The sequence below is a fragment of the Pezoporus wallicus genome, unplaced genomic scaffold (assembly GCF_028554395.1).
Source record: "Pezoporus wallicus isolate ANWC-B61680 ecotype Strahan unplaced genomic scaffold, APGP_CSIRO_Pwel_v1 contig_6401, whole genome shotgun sequence".
NCBI lineage: Eukaryota > Metazoa > Chordata > Aves > Psittaciformes > Psittacidae > Pezoporus > Pezoporus wallicus.
Window position 1 is genome coordinate 1924525 of NW_026638608.1, and position 23559 is coordinate 1948083.

At 46.1% G+C, this 23559-nt stretch overlaps 2 protein-coding genes across 5 annotated transcripts in view; one reads left to right on the forward strand and one right to left on the reverse strand.

The window, feature by feature from the left end:
- Positions 1-23559, forward strand: part of CUNH12orf43 (chromosome unknown C12orf43 homolog) — a 99972-nt gene that overhangs the window by 2842 nt on the left and 73571 nt on the right. The window contains exons 1-8 of one of the 4 annotated variants that reach the window (XM_057411477.1): positions 381-552; positions 994-1045; positions 1818-1916; positions 2583-2656; positions 2968-3058; positions 3436-3813; positions 10727-10893; positions 18030-18214. In XM_057411477.1, the coding sequence (XP_057267460.1) occupies positions 411-552; positions 994-1045; positions 1818-1916; positions 2583-2656; positions 2968-3058; positions 3436-3790 (813 nt within the window). In that variant the 5' untranslated portion in view covers positions 381-410 and the 3' untranslated portion in view covers positions 3791-3813; positions 10727-10893; positions 18030-18214. Of the gene's footprint in view, positions 1-378; positions 553-993; positions 1046-1817; positions 1917-2504; positions 2657-2967; positions 3059-3435; positions 3866-10726; positions 10894-18029; positions 18215-23559 lie in introns of those variants that run through there. The other 3 variants (XM_057411478.1, XM_057411475.1, XM_057411476.1) reach the window with 3 other exon arrangements.
- On the reverse strand, positions 5848-22389 carry HNF1A (HNF1 homeobox A). The gene is made up of 10 exons (XM_057411471.1): positions 21775-22389; positions 14679-14878; positions 13128-13314; positions 12571-12809; positions 11618-11775; positions 9661-9862; positions 8172-8363; positions 7782-7903; positions 7345-7486; positions 5848-6761 (listed from the first exon to the last, which is right to left on the reverse strand). The coding sequence occupies exons 1-10, from the start codon at positions 22098-22100 to the stop codon at positions 6634-6636; spliced, it is 1896 nt and encodes a 631-aa protein (XP_057267454.1). The 5' UTR covers positions 22101-22389; the 3' UTR covers positions 5848-6633.

The window sequence follows — 23559 nt, forward strand, 5'->3', positions numbered from 1 at the left end:
GCTGCTTGCGGCGCTTCCACATCGCCAGCTCCGCTCCTCCCAGTAGCACAAGCCCAGCCATCCCGGGTCTCCTCGCCGTGCTGGGGTTTCTCAGCCCCGCCGGTGGCACAGACACTGAGCGTTCGTACTGCTTTGTCACGGAATCCCACGCTCCTGCGGGCGACCCGCAGCTGCTGGCGCTGCCTTCCGTTCCCAGGTTCCTGGGGTTTGGGAAGGCCTGGCCTGCAGCGCACAGAGCTGTCCTGTGAGCGCAGCCTTCCCGCCGCCTGCTTTACAAGCAAGTGCAGAACCCGCACCACCCGGGGCCGCAGACATCTTGTCGGAGCCTGCCCCGATGGACTACAGCCCCCAGCGTGCCCCGCGCCCAGACTACGGCACCCAGCGTGCCCCGCGCCCGTCGCGCCTTCAAGATGGCGGCGCCCAGGGGTGGCTCGGGCCTGGATACGGATTCGGACTCGGAAAGCAGCGGCGAGGCGGCGGCGCGGTTCCGGGAGGCCGCCTGGGACTGCGCTGTGCAGGCGGCGGCGTCGGTGCGGGCGGAGCCGCGCGGTGGTGAGGGCTGTCGGCCAGCGGAGCTCTGCTGTCCCGCCGGCGTGTCCTGCCCCTCCTTTCCTTCCCCGCCTGTCAGGGCCGGGCACCTTCGCAGCTCCTCCTGCGCCGGGGTTGTCCCGGGGGAGCAGTGGTCAAGCGGGGCACCTCTGCTACGGTGCCGAAACCGCCAGCGCACAAGGGAGCCGAGAGGGGCCCTCAAAAGGGGGCCCTGCCCGGCCCGGCGATGCGCGGCCTCCTGCCGGGGCAGAGCCCCAGCCCCTTCCCTGGAAGGTGTCTGCTACAGCGCGGCCGGTGGGAAGTTTCCCTTTCCATCATAACTGATTTACCACAGTGTTTTACCACCGTGATTCCTGTGCTATAAAGTCACATGTGCCAGAAAAGGATTTGAAGAGGTCTTGGCCCCTGGTCTTTTAAACTTGCCTTTACTTCTTCCTTTGCCAGGTGGCTTTAAAAGGGATCGGTTACAGCAGCAGCCTGCTCAGCCTAGCCTAAGGTATTTTTACTCCTGCTTTCAGGCTTATGTTTCACTGCAGAAAAGGTTAACTTGTGTTGTATTTGTGCTTCTTACAGCTAACACCTTGGGATACTTAGTGCTGTTTTGGGAATTGGTCCAACCAGAATCTGAAATTATGCTTGAACCTAATAGTTGTTAATAGCAAGGGAATATGGATCTGCTGTCAGTTAACAGCATTAGTTCCAGCTGTCTGAAATCTCCCAACTCCGCAAGCATCCCATGGAGGAATTAGAACAGTTACAGATACAAAAAAGGCTTTTCTTTGTGAAACATTGCACTTGCAAAGGCAAATACTCATCGGTGGGAAAGCAGCCGCTGAACCAGGAGCCTTGGAGCGGAGGTGGTGCTGTCCTGTCTAAGTCTGCAGCACTTCTGTAAGCTCAATTTCAAAGTCTGTCGCCCAGGCAGCTAAACAAAACCCAGGAGACAGTTCATAGTCGTATGAATTACGGCAACATACCCAGGAACTACATGCAAGAGAAGGGATATCCTGATATGATTTGTTTTTGTTGGCTCTTTCAATGAGAAAAGTCATCTAACTGTGATAGAGATGGGTAAATAATGTTTAGCTCTCTTGGAAACTGAACTGTTACTACTGAGGTACTTCCCATCTTTCTTAGCAGTCTCCTCTATTACATATGAATTAACTACTAGAGCGCAGGAAATTTTCCATCCCTTATCTCCTGTTTGGGTGAGAGCACCAGATGTTCTTTGCCTTGAAAGAGATAATCATTATTCTTACCTTAAACAGGCATGAGTTGAACGGTCATGAAGAGGATGGAAACGAGCTACAGACAACACCAGAGTTCAGAGCACATGTAGCAAAGAAACTGGGAGCGATGCTAGACAGGTATTAGCATGTGACACTGAGCGACCATGATCTGTGGGCCAACTACGCTGATGGTTTTGTGTGCTAAACCCAGGAAATTAAAGATCTGAGTGCAGCCTGGATATTGAGGAGAAACTCTCTTACTGTCTTCTTAATGCTTGTATTTAATGCAGATTTCCAATATTCTGTACACTAACCTGGCCCATATGCTGTGCCCCCCTGGTAGAAGACTCCCACTGCCTGTCTCTGCCTCTGCAGTGAGTGTGTTGTAGAGAGGAAAAGGAAGAATTTAGGTGCTTTAGCGTTTGCATCATGTAAAGGCTGGTGTGAGAATCTCCAATTTATTCTTATGACCTAAACCAGTTCCTCAGTGAGGGTTTGCTGGCACTATGCTTCAGACTGGGCTGCCACTGTCTTTACTGTGTCAGCGTGGGCCTGGAGAACTAGAATTCCTGGTGTTTAATGTTGGCTTTAGAAACACTGCTCTTAAGTCATTCCTGTGGCATGTGTCTCTTAGGAGAGAAGGAATGATCTGCCCTGAAAGCAGGGAGGTGGGTCAGCTTCACTTCCTAATTAAAAAGTAAGATGCTGTGTAACATCTCCCTGTAGGCCTGTTTCCTGGAAATACCCAGCTTTAGCTCAGTTTGCACAAACCTGTCCAAGGCCTGACTGGGGTTTTCTGTTTAGTTTCATCACTGTCCTGAAGGACTCATCAGGATCCTCACAAACTTCTGGGCAGCAGTCTGACTCTGCAGATGATGGTGAGTTTAGTCACAGCCATTGTGGCTGTTTTGTGACCTTGTTAGTTAAGTAAGTGAGACAGATCCTGTCCATTGGTGGTTGTACACACATCTGCCTAATAAGCATTTGCAGTAGAAGAATTCCTGTTGATGTTTGTGTTACTTTGAAGCTCTGATCTCTGTGCCCTGCGTCCTCCCAGATTGTCCCAAGTAGTTGCTGTCAAATGCTATAGCATTACAATAGCAGCAATGAGGCTTCCCAGGGAGATTGCTGATGATTGCTTTCACTTCTGTTTTATGTCATGGCTGAAATTCCCCTTTACATATTCTAGGATTTCGCCTCTTCTCCTCATCTGTCCCAGGAGACTGTGGGAAATCAGAGCCTTGCCCTGCAGCAAGGAGGAGGCAGCCATCTAGCTCCAGGTGAGGTGGTGTCAGCTCCTTTGCTCTTGAAGTACAATTGCAGCCCACATTTCAGAGGCAGCTGGGACTCTCACAAGGGAATAGGAAGCTGAAAAGCTTGAGAAGTGTCTCTGACTCCTCCATTTGACTAGGGCAGATTCTTTTTGTTTGTTTTTTTTAGTGCTGGGGAATTAGAAGTGTTTATGGGGTATGTCCTTTCCCCTCCTAGTATGCGTAAAGAACATGTCAGCTTTCAAACTGGTTCAATGATAACTGTAGCTGTCGGAGTCCCAGAGGCACTGTGTGTTTATCAGGTGTTCTCAGATTATTCTGTCTGTTTTGGTTGAATTCAAGGCAAAAGTTTAATGTAACTTCCTTTCATTTTGCTGCCTTTCCAGTGAGATGGACAGTGACCAAGAGTGGCAAAGGTACCAAGAGGCTGCTGTGTCAGCCACAGACATTATGAAGCAAAGTGCTTTTCCTGCACTGTGCCAGGATTCCAGCCAGGATCAGAGTCGGGGTTATGTAGAGCACAGCCAGAAAAAAAAGAAGAAGAAGAAAAAAAAGAAAATTAGGGGAGAGAACAATATTCAGGAGACAATAACAGACCCAGCAGAGTGTGATGAGATCTGCAAAGATTTGCCACAGTTGGTGTCTGCAAATGGACAGCATGAGAGACAGGACTGCAGTCACCCAGAGAACTCAGTGTTGCCAGGAGCTGTGAAGAAGAAAAAGAAGAGAAAGAAAGAGTGAGGCTTTTGCTCTGGAAGCGGCAGGTGAATGTGATGGATGAAGGATGCTGGGAAAAAGCCCTGACAACAAGAGTTGGCAAAGGTTCTGTTCTAAAAGTTCAGTGGCCTGAGAGTCTAGTTGAGTAACCTCCTATGTGGTTGGTATCCCTTGGAGAAGGGAATATTGTTCTCTTTGCACAGCAGTTATCTATGCTGCTGCTTATGCAGAACTAGTGTAAAAGGATTCGGTACTGTGCACAGACTTGTGTGACAGAGAGCTATGATCATAGCTGCATTCCTCCTGGTGTGTTCCTTCACATTATGAAATCAAACCTTGTGTCCTGGAGAAATCAAATGATGAATTGAATTTGGTTTACATGGCAACAGGTGATCAACTCCTTTTTCTCTTTGCCTCCTCCTAGATGCCTGCTAAGAGTAGCTCCAGCCTGTGGGAGACTCATTAATCAAAAACATCCTGTCACGTATCAGGGCCCCCTTATTTTTTTTCCTGTGATCATCATAACAATCTGTTGTTGAAACCTGCCACCTCACTAATCCTCCTGTAATCTGCACCTCTCCAGGGTGCCCTACCTATGAGCAGAGTGTGCAGTGAACTTATTTCACCTATAGAAGTAGTTCTGTTCCGGTTGTGTCTGTTGAAATGTCTTTTCATTTATAGGTTTTCATGGCATTTGTTGTTATTAAATTCTAGTACATTATTACTTAATTTGGCAGGTTTTGTACAATAGTGGCTTTCTTGCTGTGTTCAGATGGCTCCCCTAGTGGAGACAAAGGTGGCTGAAGATGTCTCTGTAGTTGCTTGGTGATCAATGCTATGAAAGTGCTATAGGAAGGATTTAAACCTAAGTTAAAAGTCACTGTGTTTCAGTCTTTATTTTAGCTGATTATGACTTCTGTGTGTCTGAAATACAATGGGGTTTGGTAGTGTTGAGTATGGCTTATAGTCTGTTTATACTTCAGTTCTGGTATTTCAGGAAATAACCTGCTATTGGATAAATACACTTCTGCTTTTAAGATTTTTGGGTTTCAGTAGCTTTAACTTTCTGGCCCTATTCAGGAGACCAGAAAGCCAAATTAGAGAAATTGAAATAGAAGTTGCTCTTTGAGCACAGGAAAACCCAAGATGTTTTCTTTCCTACTGTAAGATTCTTCCTGTTTTTTTATTCAAGAAAACACAGTTGGCATCCAAAAATGGCAAAGCTAAGTAGAAAATTGGCTTGTAATCTAACTGAATGTGCCAGCAGAAGTCACTTGCCTTACGGGCAGTTAAAACATCAGTATACTGAAGCTACCACCTGGGTTTTCAATGCATAGTGGTCTAAACATTGTCTTTTGACTTGCTTTATGATGATTATTTTTAAGCTAACTGGAAGTTTTATGTATTTGCAACTGACACACATGGGAGACTAGGAAACGATATTCTAGGATGAAATTTGTCATACTGTAGTTACTGAAAGGAGTCTGTGATGGCTGGTGATATCTAGAAGAGGCTTGTATCAGTAATAACTGTAATGGACAGCTGCAATGTTGAAATTTCCAGGTATGATACCTGAAGAGTTCACTGCTGGGCTTTTTGTTTGGAAATTCTCTTAACCTTTTAAGAGTCTTGAGCCCCATCGTGAGAGGTTTTCATCCATTTTACATTTGAAACTCTGGTTTGGTCACAAAGACAAAAACATTAAGTGAGGTTTTTGTTCATGTCTGGCTAGTCACGTGTTAGTGATGTGAACACTGGGAGTAAATACAGAATAATAATTAGAAGAGGAATTATACAAGTAGGTCCATAGGGCTAAAAACCTTAACTCGGTGCGAGTAAGACTCTTAAAACCCATGGTAATTATTTGCATATCAAGAACTACAGAATACAGCCTACAGAGAAGCTAAGAATGAGCTGTGTTCTTTAAAGTGAAGCTGACATCTCTATAGAGAACAACTGAAGGGATCACTGCCCTTTGTGGAGCACTGGGACATGTATGCAGTATCAGGGATCAGTGGAGAATGCCACCCTCGGCTCATTCAGCAAGACACACGAGAGCCCATATGGGTAATGCAAAGAACTGGAATCTCCTTGCTGCTGTTAAACTTTAATTTCTGCATTTAAAACAAAGCAGAGCTATATCAAAAATAACCAAGCCATTTCCACTAGGATAGCATGATTTTAGAGCAGGTCATTTTTAACTGAGAATGTTTGGTATTTCTGTAGTTAATTAAAGGATTCATAGCTTGTACTCAGTGATCCAATACTGACAGGTTTGTGCCAAGCCATTCCTGAACCTGTTTCATGATGATTTTCATTGCAGTGTCAGGAACCAGGTTCTCTCACTCTTGCCTCCAAGATACTATTGTTTCTCATAGTTCCCATTGGTGCTTCCTTAGAGCATCCCTTCTTTGGCAGCTCAGCTTTGCTCTTTCCTGCATGGCTTAGGGTGGTCTTGGCAGGTTTGTACATATCCAGCTTGATGGAGGCTGGGGACAATGAAAGTCCCATCTGTGCTTTGGCATTTTTGCCATATTGCATTCAGATCCCTGTCTTGAATCTTCTGGGGCAGGATGTCTGGTCATTTTAGGTTGGCTGTTGGGGTTTGGGTTTGCTTGTTTTTTTGGGAGGCAGTGGATTTTAGTGCCAGCATCATCTTTCCATGGCTTCTGTCTTGAGCCTGAGACATCTTCTCTTATGGAGGCAGCTGAGTAAGTGATTTGTATGAGGCAGTACAGGCTGGAGGTCGGCTGAGTGCAGCAGCCTTTCCTTCCCGTGGAAGGCAGTGATGACAGTGATGGCAAATACAGTTGGAGCTGGACCTGACAGGCTGGTCATGGCAGTCACCCTTGAGCTAGCTGTCATGATTACTGAGTGGAGGATGCCATCTGCGTGGAGATGAAGGTCTCGATGACATTGTGAGTGGATGGCAGCAACTGACTGTGGCTGTTGGTGGAGTCAGAGCTTTGGTACAGCACCAGGCTGCTGGAGGACACTGTTAAAGGCACAGGGAGAGGTTAAGTTCAGATTCTCACTGCAGTCCCCTTATGTGCGCACACTCGCGTTTCCAGCATGATTGAACCCTCCTGTCATAGGGACATAACTGCTATTTTGTGTGCTGTTATGTACCTAGCTTCAGTCCACAGCTAGCCTGGAAATACTAAGGGCAACATGCTTCAGGGAGCTCAGTTTTGAGGGTTGTAGATAATTGCTCATGTCCTAGTTCTTCTCCTAGAACTGGGAAGCTCCAACTGGAGTCTCTTTATGAGGGGTTCTTGGGCTTTTCAGCCCTAAAATAGGCCCACAAGACTGGATATTCATGGACACCGATTTTGTCAATATATTTGAGGTTAGTTTCCTCTCTAGATTTTGAAGAAGGGTCCCATTTCCACTCTGGCCTTACACAGACTGTGCTCTGAATCTTTTCCTCATACCAGCATTCACACCCCCGCCAAGACACTGTTAGAGCCCTCTAAGAGAATCATGAGCCCAGGTTACCTTTTTTTAACTGGATTTTTACAATGTTGGCAAAAGAAACTAGGCAGTACGAGGGTTAAGATAGTGGCTGCTGCTCTTACCAGCAGGGCTTGAGGTGAGGCGAGGGCCTGGCTGAAGGTGCTGGATGGTTGTGTCTTGGTTCTGTAAATGTATTGTTGGAGCCTGTGACACTGGTGTGTGCATCCCAGACTCTGTGTGGGTCTCCGACTCAGGTGTGAATGCCTAGAGAAAAGGAAGTTAAGTGCCTGGTTTCTACATCTGTTCTAACAAGCAGGAGAGGAGAGTGAGCAGGTGCTGTTTCCAAGGAGATTAAATCCTCCTTGGTGATGCAGTGAAGGGCTTACTCTAATGCCTCCAGTATCGCTGCTGGTACCAGTAAGATGAGGAGATAAGAAAGATTATCCCACTGGGATCGCATAGACCACACCCCCAAAACATCTCTGACAAGCAAGGAGCTACCTGCAGACTGGTACAGTTCTAAGGTGGGAGAGCAAAGGCATGTGCTGAAGGCCGTTACCTGTTTGGTTGGTGTCAGGTTAGTCAGGGCGCTGAGATTGGCTGTATCTGTTATCACCATGGTTTGTGGCAAGAGGCCTGTATGTGTGTACTGGGCCACTTCAGACTTGGGGCCATAGAGAGCTGTGCATGAAAGAAAACAAGATCATGTGGATGCTGGAGCTTTTCATGAGGCTAGTTTGGCTGAGTTGTTCTCCTCATCCATGTGGACCTGCTATTTTGTCTCCGAAAGAGAGGGAGTGGAGGGTCAGGGAGATGAATGCAATAGAAAAATGTCATCATTAGAGCAACAATAATAGAAAAGTAGAGTGCTGCAAGCCCAAGGACCCAGCAAATGCTCCAGAACAGAGCATTTTGTTGCTTGCTTGAGCAGATGAGCTCACATTCTTACCGTGGGGGTTCTGTATCTGGGCCATGGTAGCCATGAAGGGGCTCTGGTTGATGTGGCTCTGGACTTGCTGCATGAGGGGCTGCTGGTAGGATGGATGCAGCTGCTGGGAGAACTGGACAGGCTGCAGGGTAGTGAGGCTGCTCCCCATGCTGTTTATTACAGGTACACTCTGGGGCTGGGTTGAGGCCAGGCCTGAAAAACAAAGACTGATGACAATAGCATCACACACTGTGGGAGGAGTGTGGCAAGGGAGGGTGATCTGAAGTAGTCACTGTGGCAGGCCTATTGTCACAGGATGATTTCAGATCCTGCTTTTCAGGTGTTCTGTTTGTTATCTGTGATTGAGAACAGATTTCACGCGTCTGAAAACAAAGTGGGAGTGTGCAAAATGTACAGTGCAGACAGGTACGATAAAACCACCTCTGATTTCCAGTGTTTGTTCCTGTACACATCCTTGTGTACCAGTATAGGTCACTTTTACCAGTTCAGTGATAACCTGATAGGGAGTTCCATTGGGGATACCTCGCTCAGAAGTAACCTGATAGCATCATCTCAATGTCCAGTTCATTTTATTCTCTTTATGAAGCTGTTGGCAACAGAGAATACTATGCTGTAGCTGTCCTGGCACATGGAATGGAGTTTAAACTCTTTTTATTTGGTCTGCCCAATTATGGAATTTGGACCAGTGAGAAAGAGGTAGAAGGTTTCACACATTACTGCTTATTTCCCACAACTGTCCAGACCCTGTTCCTGTAAATCAGCAAATACCTCCAGCACTGAGGCATTTCCACCCTGTGGGAATCTCCAGTTTTTCCTTTTTTGCACAGAATTAGAATCTATATCATAATTTTGGGTATAAATGAGGAAACGGATGTTAGTTCACAGCTGCCACCTTGGAATCAAAGAAGGCCTCTTTCTTCCTGGGAAGAAAGTGTAAGAGGAGAGTATACATTTTATTTGGCTTTATCTGACGAGATGTGCTTTGGCAGTAGACTTGTCTTGGAATGAAAAGAAGTCTCCTACAGGTCCAGAAAAGTTGTCATAGTGAAGAATAGAATTAAGAGTAATTAATGCTGTGGATTCCAAAGGCATGCGCTGCTCCTTGCAGGAAGTACAACAGGATGCTTTGTCTTTCAAGCACGATGAACATGCTTCAATTCTCGTAGTTCTAAGGAAGTATTACATTTATATTTGGGAAGATGCAGAGCAGCAAAACAGAACATTGACATAGGAATAAACTGCAAAAGTCCCACATGGGTTTGTGTGTAACTTAATTCTAACATGAATAAGGAACATCTGTCCCTTAATTCCATTGGTACTTGCAAGTAGTGCTGCTGAAGAGCCTTGGTGTTTGTGACAATTACTCAAGGTGTGCATCAATGCCAGCTTAGTGGCTTTGTCTCTGAAAATGAAGCAGGTAATTCTATAAATTACAGGTAGCTCTTTACTTGAACCCCAATAAGCAGAGGCATTGCAGAACACTACTCACCTATCACCAGGGTTGAGGCACCTGTGTTGGTGAACGCTGGTGCTAGGGATGAGGTCTCGCCAGCTCCAATTGCCATAACACTTGGCAGCGATGCCATGATCAGGTTCTGAGTTTGCTGGCTCAGAGGATGTGGATTTTGCTCTAGGCTGTGCAGGGCAGTCAGGGTGCTGACAGGAGGGAGAGTTCCTCCGGGAGCTGAGACCTGTGTGAAAGGGGAAGCACGGAAATGCCATCAGCAGCAGTCTGGGTCCCAAAGCTGGGGTAAATGTCCTTCTCCTGCTGCCTGCCTGCCCTGGGCCCTTGTGAATTAGGAAGACTTCACATTTCCTTGCGTGCAGTTTCCCTGTACTCATCAGTTAACTAGCAAAGGTCAGCTGACGGAATACTAAGAGTAAGTCCTTGCTGGTGTAGTTCTTTCACGGTTAAGAATGGGAAGGGTTTTACAAACAAGAACTAGATTTGTCCCTCTGCATTCTCTATGGGGTACATTTATCCTCTGTTTTGTAACTGAGGATAGAGGATGATGCTCAAATGAAAAGGCTCAGGTAATTTTCCATGGTAACTTGTAACTCTGTGCAGAGTTCAGCACAGAATCCAGGAGTTCTTTTCTTGTTCACCTTTTCCTCTGAGAAATGCCTGTGATTTTCCTTTCACACAACAAGGGTTTCACTTGGCAGGGAGCTTCCAGATTGAGATCTGAAAGGAGTTGCTGAAAAGTTTCCTTGGACTTTTTTGGCATGCAGGAAGTTCTTCAGGCCACATTACCTGGCAGCTCCCTGCCGTTAGAGAGGAAGAGTACCTGTTAGACACAACAGGACTGTTCTGTGCTTGTGTGTTTTGCTGATTCAGTCTGTCCTTGAGTCACTGAATAATTTAACTTGACTGTTTTCTCAGCCTCCAAAATGAACCATGTAACCTGTGTCTGCGCTTTAATGGGATTTTGAGTTTGCAAGGCCTTTGAGAGACCTGCAGTTGTTGTTCTGTGGAACAGCAGAAAACATTCTGATAATTTGGTTGATGGAGAAAGGTCAGTGCTTTATTTTATACTTTTTTTTTCTCCTCTCAGATAAAAAGCTTTAAGAAATCTTTAGTAAGAGTGAGGACCAACAGGTTAAACAGTGGACCAAGTCACCTTGATACCAATGTTGGAAGACAGCTGTAGAAGATTTTCAGGATCTCATGAAAGACTTTTTACTTTTGTTGTCTTCAGGAAGAGACCAGAAAGCCATCAAAGTGAGTGACTGATGAGACTTAAATCATATTAATTTATAGTGAACTTAACTTTACCTCAGGCCAGTATGCAGTAATGCTGACTTCTACCCTTTCCCTGGAAGCAAGGGAATGTGTGCAAACTGAAAATGATCACTCCTGTAGATTCTAGTGCTTCATTGCTAATTATGTGGGAAAAGGTGTAGTCAAATCTCAAAAGGAAACTTGCTGTGGGAAGACAGATTGCTACAGTCTAGATATCCAGTACATGTGCTGTGTACAGGCTGTTTGGCTTAATCTTTGCAGGTAAGATAGACGTAAGTACAGGTCTCTGTTTTGTTAATTCCATTGGTGTTTGGTCGACTATCTTGAGATGTGTAGAGTTCAAATGAGAGTTGGAGATGAGAATCTCACTGGGGAAAGGAGAACAGGGTCTCCTGGGAAGAAGGAAATTACATCCTACCTTGAGCTCTGTTTTTTGAGAATAGACTGTTCTGATTGATCATAAGGAAACGGCTACGCTTGTCCTGTGCTCTAATGCCTGCCCTCACCAGCAGTCTAGAGGGCACCTGCATCTCAGGCCTGCTAGTGTTACATAGTCAGTGCAAAGTGGCTACGTAATGTTCTCTGTATAAAGGTGGTTTTAAGAGTATTCTAGGAAAAACTACGTCTGAATATTCCATATTGTGACCACAGGCAGAGGACCTGAGGTCCTCCAGTCAACAGAACTTAAGTATGCATCACTTACCAGCTTAGTGTCTGTGCTCAGTAGGTTCTGGCTGGGCTCCAGTCCAGGGGGAGAAACCTGATGAAGGATGGTTTGGGTGGTCACCATGGAGCTGTTGGCATGGTGGTTGCTGCTGGAGGACTCTGCTTCACTGGCTGGCTGCTGGTTGTACCTCACTCCTGCATCACAACAGGAGGGAAAGTGGTTGTCACAAATGAGAAACCGAGAAACATTGGCAAGTGCTGAATCCAGTTTCTTTTGCAGGCTTTTGTTTTTAGATGCTTGAGGCAGAGACAAGGTGGGTTATTACCAGGGAACCAGGAGACTGGGCATTCTTGCTCTATGCCCTGGCTTTTCTCTGTAATTTGGCACAACTGCTTCCTGAAATACTGACTTTAAGGTATGGCTGTGTGTGGTGCAGGGAACAAGTAGGGTTAACTAGAAAACACCCTTCTGGATGCGAGCATAGGGAGGAGAGCCTCAGTGAGGTACCTCTTCCCAGAGTGAGAGCAATTACCAGCTCTGGCCTAAGAAGCTGAAAAAGCTCTGATCGTTTTGGATGGAGAACAATCTTTCCTGATGCCTGAGAACTCGGTCACAGTCTGATGGTGCTTTGTATGTATGGGAAAGAATAAGGGGTACATGCATGAGTGAAAGAATACAGAGCTGACTTGAGACTGCAGCCAGTGGATGACCCCTTGAAAAGGGATTACTGCCTGCCAGGTCAGTGCAGGATGGCACAGAGTGAGGAGATTTGGTTGAGTTTTGTTACTGAACTTTGTCACCCTAGCTAATCTAGCTGCTCTTCTCACTCAGAGACATGATCTCTCTGTCACCAGTGCTCTTCCCTTGTAGCAAGTCTGCTTTTTCTGTCGATTCACCTCCTAATAGGGTGGACTTGGGAGATAGTTTTGGTGACTTGAGTTTGGGTAGGTTCACCCATTCCTCTTTCACATCTTCTGGTTGGTTCTTACCGTGAACCTTGCTGGGTGAGAGAGCTGATGGTGGCTGGAGGGAAGAAGAGTTGTGAGGAGTTAGAGGGGGAGCAGAGGTGGGCTGTGGTCCACTGAAGGTGTCCATGGCCAGCTTGTGCCGGAAAGCCTCCTCCTTCCTGCGGTTGGCAAACCAGTTGTAAACTCTGACCTCTGTCACCAGGTTTGAGCCCAGTCCCTGGGCCTGAGAAGGGGAAACACCTCTCTGAATACACTCTGCTCTGTTGGGGAAAAGCACAAGAAGAGCCTTGCTGAGCCAGGCTTAGTCAGAGAGACAGAGTAAGTGCGCAGCACCAAAGTGGCTGTGGTCTGGCACTCTGTGTGGAAGGAGCCTGCCAGGTATAGCAACACAATGAGGCATTACTGGTCCTTTGTGGGCAGTGAATGCTCAGCTTTAGCATTTCATTCAGATGTGGCTGGTGTCAGTGGTGAAATCCATGGCTGTACCATTAGCTTGCCTCTCATAGGCACTAGCAAATGCTAAGATGGGAGAGGGCCTGCTGTGCCTCTCCTTCTCAAAGCCAGACACCCATCTTTACCTGTTGCATTCTTCCACCAGTGCCTCTCTCTCTTCTTTGCTGGGGTTTTTCTGCCTCTCGTAGGCTTGGAACAGGATCTGTTGTGAAGCAGGACCCCATTTAAAGCGATTTCTTCTTCCCTTCTTGGTGGGCAGGTCATCTCCCATGGGCTCCTCTGTCAGGATACCCTGCCCAGCGTGTGTGAATTCTGCAGGCACAAAGGGACAAGGGAATTTGCTTTCTGGAAGTGTTTCCAATAGTTCCATCTATTTGGGTACCTGTCAGGCCCAATGAAGCTTACCCTTGAAAAACATCTCATTCAAGATGGAGGGTTAAATTGAAATAGGGTGGAAATAAAGTTCCATAATCTGCTAAAACTGGTAAGATGTTCCTAGCAGGCCATTTACCCATCCTTTCTCTTGCATGCATTGTGTTTCTGCTCACACCTTGGAGTAGTGAAGGCAAATGCAGCTGAGTTTAGAGTAAGCATAGTTGTAGAATTGTTTAGGTTGGCAAAGACCTTTAAGATCGAGGCCAGCCATTAACCCAGCACTGCTAAGTCCACCACTAAACCATGTCCCTAAGTGCCACATCTACATGTCCTTTTCTCCAGGCTAAACAACCCCAGTTCTCTCAGCCAGTCCTCATAAGAGGACTTGTCCTCTAGACCTTTCACCAGCTTTGCTGCCCTTCTTTGGACACGCTCCAGCAGCTCAACGTCCTTGTAGTAAGGGGCCCAAAACAGAGTATTTGAGGTGCAGCATCACCAGTACAGGGTCACCTCCCTGGCCCTGCTGGACACACTTGTTTCTGATACAAACCAGAATGCTCTTTGGCCTTTTTGGCCACCTGGGCACAAGCTGGCTCACATTCAGATGGCTGTTGACCAATACCCCCAGGTCTTTTTCCTCCTGACAGCTTTCCAGCCACTCTTCCCCAACCCCATGTAGTGTTGGCATTGGGTTGTCATGACCCATGACTGTAGTCCTGCTTCCAAAACCATCCAAAAGCCAAACGTCTCAAGTTCATTTGCAACCCACCACTACAAAATTAAGAAAGACACATTCCAGACAGGCTCATGAGTATAGAAATGCATGCTGCAGGGATGGGTCCCAGTGGGTGCCTGTAAGGAAGGGGCTTAGAAGGCATGAGGTGATGGCCCACAGTGGATTTTCACAGTGAATATAGCAGCCTGTTGCTTTTGCAGCTAGAGCAACTGTTGCTGTAGCTGAAATTGCAGAAGCTTAGTTCTTGAGCAGAAATTCTCTCTCATTTGTCTACTGCACTGCTTTAGTCTGAGGATGGGTGTAGAACTCTAATGGCAAATGGAGAGTATTAGTTTGCTTCTCTTTAGCCAAATGGTGGCTGGGGTGGGTGATGGCAGGCTGCTTCATGAAGGAGTGCTTTTGGTTCACCCCACCACTGAACACTGACCTAGGATTCTCTAATTTTCCTGCTAAAAGTGGCTTTTCTTTCCTTTTTGCCTTGACAAAAATAGGGAGTAAGGATTAGCAAGGGAAAGCAGAGGCCTTTATGAAGCTGAGACAGGAGAGCAGTTTTTGCCATACTTACGCTGGGCCACCTCTCGCTGCTTGCGGACATACCAGGTGTAGAGGGCTTCCCTTTTTTGGGTCTTCATGGGAGTGCCCTTGTTGAGGTGTTGTGAGAGGTGAGACTGGTTCAGACCAGTAGTGTCCACCACCTCACGCTGAGGGATGTTGTGCTGCTGGAGGTAGGATTTCACCATCTTCGCTACTCGCCAGGGATCTTCTCTGGAAGGAGCAGAAAACAGCTCTCAGGAAAGAGAGATCTAAGACCTGCACTTGGCAAACCTGGGTTCCAAGGAAGTGCAGTATTACCTCCTGAGATGCATCTTGCATGGCAGTCATCACCACTGCGTTTGGTGAGGCCAGAGTGTTGAGTGGCTGTGTAAGGGAAAGCTGTTCCTCAGTGTGGTGCTTTGTGCAGTTTTGACTCTGCATTCAGGGTAAAAACTGCATGGTATGAGAGATGAAGTGCAAAAGATGTAGCACTAGCTTCCTTTAAACTGACTCTAGGTGTTTGGATCTCCCCTTAGAAGGGAGCTCTTTGGTTATCGAGGAAATTTCCCAGTACATGACCATAGTATGTACTGTCTGTGCTCATTTGTATGTGGGCTCTTGGGCTGTTCTGTCTAGGCAGTTGTCATCTGAAAATGACAGAAAGTGCTGAGCAGTGACATGGGCACTGAATGGAGCTCCCTGCTGGATAGTAATGTGAATATAAAGCACTTCTGCTGCTAGTGAGAAATGGTATGAGGAGGGAAGTGGAATTGCATTTCAGTATTCAGTTGGATGTTTTCTGACTACAGAATTGACCACACTCTTCCATTTCCCTTTTCTTCTCTATCCCTCTTTCTTTAAAGCACAGGTGCTTTAAAGTACACCTAAAGGCAGGTGTACTTAATTTTCCAAGACGGATTCATTGTGATATTAGGCTGAACCCAGCTCATGCACCGATTCTGGTCCAGGTTGGGTTGCCTTGCAGTGATTCAGGCTAAGAAAACAGGTTCTCATTATACTGTGACGTGACAGCCATGTATGCATATGTGCACACCAAGCCATCCAGGATTATGTTCTTGCACATCTGTTAAGTTACTCAAACACACTGATTAACATCTAGGACCAGTCATAGCTTATAAATACAATAAAGAACAACAGGCAAACCATTAATTCCTACAATTGCCGCCCTCCTTTGAGGTAGCAGCTTAGGGAGTAGACCTATTTGAGACCTGCTCACAAACTTGAGGAGCTAATCTGATTTGGGATTTCACAGTAAATGTGAATCTCTGCTTTTTAGGATCTCTGATTAGAGTATCCATGAAGGTTCCTAAGGAATACAGAGAAAACATGACTGTGACTTTATTTGCGTGTATTGACTTTGCCAGAGCTGAAAATCACAGTAAAACTAAAGATGTGAAACCCGGCAGTCTAGATCTAAGCAGTGCTGGAGCCTCTCTACCTAAAAGCCTCTGGTTCACTTTCAACAAAGAGCATCCTAACATGCTTTCTGTGTGAAATGTCTGGTGGAAGTGGCTTGCGTGCTGTAGGAATACAAGCATCCAACACCAGCACCAAAGCAGCAACAGGGCAAAAGAAGATACTTCAGGATTGTGCAGAAACTGTCACAAGAACACAGAGGTCTGAGCAGCAAGCACCAACTGTACAGGCACCGGCTGTACTGCTCATTGCTTTGTTGACTCAGGAGGTTAGTGGAGGCTGCAAAGTGATAAGAAGGACAAAGTCCACACCTGTTCTCTCAGTACAAACACCCTTATCTCTGTTCCCCTGCTGCTGTCTCCCAATGGCTGGATAGTCCAAGGAGCAAGCTCTGCTGCCATTAAAATGTGACAGAAACAGTGTCAGTTACAGCCTTCTGAAGAACCTGCTTGCTTAAAATAGGAACATTTGTTCCTTTTTTATGGTGGGATGCTTGTTACAGAGGCTTCTAGCTTCTTCCCTTAACCATCTTTGTCTTTTGAAGGCCTCAGATCAGCTGAACTTACAAAAGCTTATCTTTCCTAGCTGTGATGGTGTTTTTTTTTCTTCTCCTGCTGTCCAAACCAAGGACCAATCTCCCCACTTTGTATTTGTGACAGCCGAGCCAGCACTTGCATCCTGAATTCATTACACAAGTCCCTGTACAAAGGAGAAAAGGCTCTGACTTGGAATCTCTTAGATTTGAGTTCTAGCTCAGATGGGAAGAGGAAGGACTGTGTTGCCACTGATGGAAACCTCTGTTACATGTTGATTTCCTTCCTGCACCCCAGTCATGAGTTACTTTCATCTCCCCTGTTGAGATACTCACTTCTTTGTAGCAGGAAGTATTTATGAGTCTGTTCTGACAATGGTTAAAGCCCTGTGTTTTTTCTGTCTTCTTTTGAGACAGAGCAGGGAGCTTTGTGAGGCAAAACAGTGCAGGGGGACCTTAGTACAGCATGATTTCGTAAGACAGTTGTATGGCATCCTAGCTGCTCTGTACATAGTCAAAGCACAGGCTGCAATATCAATGTGGCAATTCCTTTAGGCCCAAGGCTACATCATAGTACAAGTGATGGCAGCTGGTCAGCTGAACCCTTGCCTGAACTATTGCCCACATACCTAGTTCCACCTGCAGAGCTTTCACCATCGAGTAAGACATCACAAGTTGAAAGCTTCGCTCTTTCACTGGCGGTGAGACTGTGACTGGCTGTCAGAGGGCAGGATTTCACCCTAAACCTGGTTTCCCTATGTGTAGGTGCACTAAAATCTCAGTTGGTTCAGTGAGTCAGAACTGCGGAAGTGGGTCTGCCTTGCTCAAACTCTCCTCTGTCTCCAAGGCAGTTCTCTACCTGCTGGCTTCCCTTTCCCCCCACATGCAAGCTGCCTCCCCCCTCCTTTCTTGTTCTCCAGGGTCTAATACCCATCTCCAAATTCTTCTCACACAGTTAGTTTTAAACTCTTCCTAAATCTTGCTCTTCTGCTGTCAGTTGCCTATTGCCATCTGGGTGTATCCCCTCTCCCTGGCTCATCTCAACCACAGGGGCCTGGGTCCTCTTTCCAGACCAGCTTCCCATTTTCTTAGTTCTGAGGTCACTTTTTAAGGGCGTTTTCACCTCCCTTTTGTTACCTGAACAATAAGTAACCCAGGTAGTTAGTTATAAACTCAAAGGGAACAAGAGGCTGGTTGATAATTTATAGCAACATCTCAAATTTAAATGGAAAGTAAATATCAAGTTGTTAGCATTAAAGAAAACCCATTCCAGAGGGCTGGAGATGTAACATTCAGGGGACCTTCTCCCTCCTTCACTCTTCCTGACTTTTCTCTTTTTCCTTTGTTCTTTTCCCTCCTCTTCCTCATTCTCTCTGTTTCTCCTTTTCTTCTTCCCTGTTCTCACATTCTGAGGCAAGAGAAACCTTCATTTCCCTGAGGTGGGTTCTGAATTGCTGCTTTGGACTAGACCTTGCTTAAGCAGAGGTTCAGAGAAGTACTCAGGACCATCCTCTGGCCCTTCCGTGTGGAGCCTGCTAGACAACCCTCACTGATGGCAGTGCACAGTCTGGAGCTGGGCTAGGCAGAGAGCAGGCAAGGTAAGACCATCCCATCAGGGTTCTTTTCTATTGAACTTGGCCTGGTTTGCCTCATCTTGCTTTATATGTGGAAATGAAAGGGGTGTGGCAGCTTCATCTCCAGATTCCCCAACTAGAGCCATTCTAAGGGCAGGAAAAGACTGAACCTTTATCATTTTATCTTTTGTTTTCTTTTCTTTCCTCATGGAATACGTGCTTTCATCCCTGCCTCCAGGGGAAGTCTGTTGCTTATCTCAATTTCTCTCTTTCCTAATGGAATTTCACCCCTTGCCCTACAGGTGGATTGCTGCTCTACCTCCCTCCATTTGCTGTACCTGTGATAGTGTGATCTGTCCCTTCCCCCAAGGTAGCCTCTCTCTGGGGAATATCAGGGGATTACTCCCCACAGCTCTATCTCCCTACTGAATTAGTTATTCTTTATCATAGCTGCAATTTGTTTTCTGTGTGGAGCGATAGGGAAAGAACGTTTTTATTCAAACTGTAAATCTGTAGAAGATCAGCGAAACAGATTGAAGGACAGCAAGAAATGTTGTGAATTCCTCACTAGAGAAACCTTTGTCTGAACTGCCTTTAGCATTGTTTTGTTCTGTAGGGACAAACTCTAATCAATCCCCACAGGTTCATCCCGTCCTGGGGATGTATCTTCTCTACATCCTGTTTTACACAGCTTTGACCAGTGCTTTCTAAACTGTGGTTTCAACTTAATAGTCCTGCAAGGACATACTTGGTCTCTTGGTGTTGCCATTTTTTTCCTTCCCAGCTCCTGGAAAGCCTGTCAGTGGACACTTTCCTGATTCTACCTTATAAGCAATGGCTGCAGTTACCACAAAGACTTTCTTGTGTCACTAATAGCTGCCCACAAGTCAATCTCGGAGTTAAAGTGTGGTCTACAGCATTAGATCAGGAATTGTTAATAATGCCAAAAGAGGCTTCTGCCTGAGGGTAGAAGTGCTTCCATCTGGTTTCTGGATTTGAAATCCTAGTGTAGATGCTGAAATAGCTTATAAGCATTGAATATTTACTGGGAATCCCTGTGCATGGAGATTCTTGCCTGCCTTCCTTTTATCTGTAAAATGTTCTGCCTGCCTTACAATGCTTACAGTACTGTTTTAAGGACATTACCTCTAGGCATCTCTAATGGAAAGGTTTGTTCTTAAGAAACAAAGTTTATTAGTAGGTAACAACTGCTTACAAGTTATCGAACCCTGATAGTGGATCAGATGCTTTGAATAGGCTCTCAGACATGCAGCTGCTCTGTTTGAATATTTGACTAGGAATTTTAAACCTGTCAATACAGACTTCCTACTGTTCTCATTTTACCTTGCCTAATTTTGATCTGTTACAATCCTCCATAAGTATATTCATGTTTTTTTGCTGAAACTGAGGCCTCTGGTCCCTTCATACTGTCCCCAACTGCAGAAGCGAATTGCTCTATCCTGTGATTCGGGGGACTGAGGAAAGACAACTCTGATGTTTCAGTCTAAAGCTTTGCAATTAAGACCCAGTATAAGGCTTTGGAGATCTTTGTTCTTGCCCAGTCCTCTCTGCTCTGTCTTAGGGTTTTAGATAGGTCATGGAATTTGTAAAATGGGAATGCTGCTCAAGTGACTGTATAGAGAGAGGTGTGAGACTGTTCATAGGAAAGCATTACTATCACAGGTTTGCAAGAGAGGTAAGACTGTTGTGGTGAGGCTGGCAGTAAGGACAGGAAAGACTGGCTGCAAGCTCCCAAAAAGGCAGGGAGGATCAGAAACCAGGATTCATGCTTGTGAGGGTGGCAGGAAGGAATTCCCTTCATCTGCATATCTGTTCTTAGATCACAGCAGATGGCACTTTAATCCTGCTTCACCCATTCATTACAAAGCCAGGTGCTGCTCTTCACCTTCCATGGCTTCCTTAGTGGAGAGATACCTGATAAACCATCAGAAGTTAATGATCAAAAAGCTTATCAGGGTCTTTTCATCTATAAATTTATAAGACAAAAGAGAAATAATAAAGCCATTGGATAATTAGTAACTAGCCAGGGCCCGCCCGGTGCCACTGGGCTCAAACTACCCCAAGACCTGTACGCAGACTCAGGAAGATGAGAAGGAGACAAGGATGAGAGGAAGAAAAAGAGGGGAAGGGAGAGAGAGAATTAGCCAAGAAGAAAACAAAATGGGAGGCATAGGAGCAGAGACAAAAGTGAAGAGAGAAAGGAAACATGTAAAAAGAATGGAAAAGTCGTAAAGAGAACAGAGGAGCCTAAAAGATGTGACACAGCTGGGAGTGGGAAGAGGTGAGACACGTACTGGGCCAGAAGGAAGATGGAAATTTTGGGAATGTTTTCCCCACCCAGGTAAGAGCTGATCCAGTGGATTTTCCTCTCTTGAGTACTACTGCAGAGTCATCAACCCCCGGGCTGCCAGGGCGCTTTCTTCTCCTAAGTGCTTACAGTGAATGCTAACTCTTCATGCTGTTTATACAGCTCTGGCCTTTTGTGATGGGGTTTGATGTTTGCTTCTTGTTGTTACATTTTCTGTTAACTTCCTTTGCACGTGCAAGGGAGTGGTCAGAAAGCCTGAGAAACTCTCTAGATGGATTTTGGGTTTAGTGCAGATTCTAAGTGCAGGATGTTACTGCGTGGTGGTATCTTCAGCTCATCATGTCAAAGTACCCACAAAACAGACGGGCAAGGATCTGGTTCTGTTGTGATAGGTGGGTTGGATGGACCTGATCCTTGCTTGGACAAACCTCTTAGGTCACCCATAGGAACTGGATCTTAGCAAGAACCCCAAATGGGAATTCTGGTGAATGTTTTTCCGAGTCTGTTGTGAGGCTTATCAGTTCAGGCTTATTGTGTTTTGATCTCAGAAATGCTCGGATGCAAAGGAAAATTTGCATGGCAGTAAAACCTGTCATTGTTGCTGTGGATGTACTTTGTAGTCGTGACAGGCTGTGCATGGCAGAAGCAGAGTGTTCTGCTCGGGTTTTAACCTCTGCATGTATTTGGTGTGTGCTGTTTCTACAAGACAAATCCCCACTGAAGTCAGGAGAGCTTTGCACTCCCTTGAATGACAAGAACAAGTTCTCTTGGTTTGTCTTTGGCCAATAATCTATTGCAAAAACTAGTGAAACAAACAGTATTAATTTCATTAAATAGAGCAGGGAAACATCACACCTTGATGTTACTGTACAGACTCAGGCAAATATAGCTCCAGTTAAGAGTGACCTTTCCTGATGGAATCCTCTTTAAAATATAAATCCTAAAACCTACCATTCAGTCAGAGAGATGCAAGTTATTCAGGCCTCAGACAGTTCTGAAGCGTGATGATATAAGCACATCAAATAAGCATTCAGGCTCCAGGGCTCCTTTCATGCATTTAAAGTGAGATGAAAGGAAAGTTTGAGTATTTATAAAGAATGTGGGGGTGTTGTGAGTCCCGGCAAGGATGAAGACTGCCTCCATGCAGCTAGATCAACTGTGAATACAAGGGGCATTGAGCGCAAGGGGAAAGGAAAAGAGATTCAGAGGGAGAGTGTAAGAAAGTGGCAAAGAGGAGCAGCAAATCTGTCCTTACTGTAATAGTCTTTGCACCACAGCCTTCTGGTGAGCAGCCTCCTCAGGGCTCAAGTTTTCCAGCTCCTTCATTATTGGAGGGGTAAATTCCTCCCCGTCATCAGAGGTTTCATCTTCCGATAACCTGGACTCCCCCATTCCGTTGGGGATGTCAGGACAGGGTTCCCCTTTCTCTGTCTGGAGGGCATTGATAGCGCGCTGACTTTCACTCTGGAGCGCATAGGGTTCCACTTCGCTCAGCGCCTTGATGAGGGTCTCCTTGGTTAGTCCCGACTCCAGCAGCGCTCCCAGCAGCTCCACTTGAAGATGACTCAGCTTTGAGACCATGGTCTTCAGGCTGGTGTCCCTTGGATTTGAATTTCGGGTTATCCTGCTTCCAGCTTCCCTACACCATGTTCCCGAGGTGACGCGCCTGACTGTCAGGAGAGTGGGCACAGCGCAGCCTCCCGCCTCTACACCCCCCAAAAAACCCCAAAATACAAAATGGAGCCACTTCAGACCCCCCACGACTGTCCTGAGCCAGTGCTGATAAAGGGACCCTTGGCTATCTGTTTACATTGGAGCAATGTAAATTCTCCAAGGTTCATATTTATCTGTGTACTTAGCAAGTTACTGAACTTTGGACTTCAGCACTGCCGCAGCAGTTCACAAAGTACAGAGGGAGAGAGAAAGGGGGAGGGGGAAAGGGAGGGAAGCAGAAGAGAGAAGGAGAGGAAAATGAAGGGATGGAAGGTTGGCAGCATGGAAAAGTAAGCTATGGAAAGAAAAGGAGGGAAATGAGGATGGAGAAATGTGTCTTATTTGTGGGCCCATTAGTTTTAGGGAAGGAAGGAGGTGGTGTACCCAAAAGGAAAATGCGCTTCTGGCTGCGTGTGGTTCAAGTGAAGGTGCTGCCCTTGGAAGATGGTAGAGCCCACTCAAAGCTCTAGCAAGGGTGAGGATCAGCCAGTCTCAGCCCCTGCCAAAGGCTTTGGGCTGAGAGAAAGCCACACTGGCAGCTTCATTGGCCTTTGTGCGTTCCCCCAGCACAGAAGCGTGACCACCACGTCTATGTGAATATTCCCCCCAATTCAGGGGATGTTGCAGAGCTCCAGCTGAATCCTGTGGCAGCATGTCAAGTGTTAAATGACTTTTTCACTTCTGGCTTTGGCTTGCTGGGTATCTTGATATGCAAATACAAGTACCTCAATTATAACTTGCTGTGTTTATTGCTCAGTTGATGAGCAGAAGCAGTGTACCCCCATAATTTGGGGGATTACAGGATTTGCCCCACAGAGCTTATGAGTCAAGCATCTGATAAGGAATAGTGTTGGTTCATGCTGAAAGTCCCTGCCCTGCTTTTTCTGAGGAGTGCTCTGGCCAGGCTTGTGGTTCCCATTTATTATCTACCTCCATCCCTTCTTGATACCAGCCCTGCTCTAAGGTTCTGCTCCCACCTTTGGCTTGCTAGCTCAGCTGGAGTTGTTTAGGGCAGTTCTTGGGGAGCCCTTATGACTAAATTGTCTTTTTTGAATGTTCTTTGTCTGAAAATATATGAATGAGTTTATCCACTTTGAGTGGCTACATTAGAGAATAACTTGATGTGCACATGTGGACTTGAAACACAAGCGTTTCATGCAAATGATTCCTGTTCTTTTACAGCTGTTGTCTCAGTAAAGGTTTCCTATCCCTCTTGATACACACCCTTTAAGCCTAAGCTAAGAAGTAGGACTGTCCCCAAACTGGATAATGTCTCAAGACAATGCTGCAGAGTGACCTTGGCCCCTGTTTTCCCTTTGTGGGCACC

What these genes read in the sequence shown, in the direction of transcription:
- HNF1A (XM_057411471.1), bottom strand. Translation starts at nt 22,100, where the DNA reads ATGGTCTCAAAGCTGAGTCATCTTCAAGTGGAGCTGCTGGGAGCGCTG. An exon ending in GTGGTGCAAAGACTATTACA is followed by an intron (nt 14,879 to 21,774) that starts GTAAGGACAGAT and finishes TGCTCCTTCCAG; the next exon opens with AGAAGATCCCTGGCGAGTAG. An exon ending in GCAGCGAGAGGTGGCCCAGC is followed by an intron (nt 13,315 to 14,678) that starts GTAAGTATGGCA and finishes TTGTGCCTGCAG; the next exon opens with AATTCACACACGCTGGGCAG.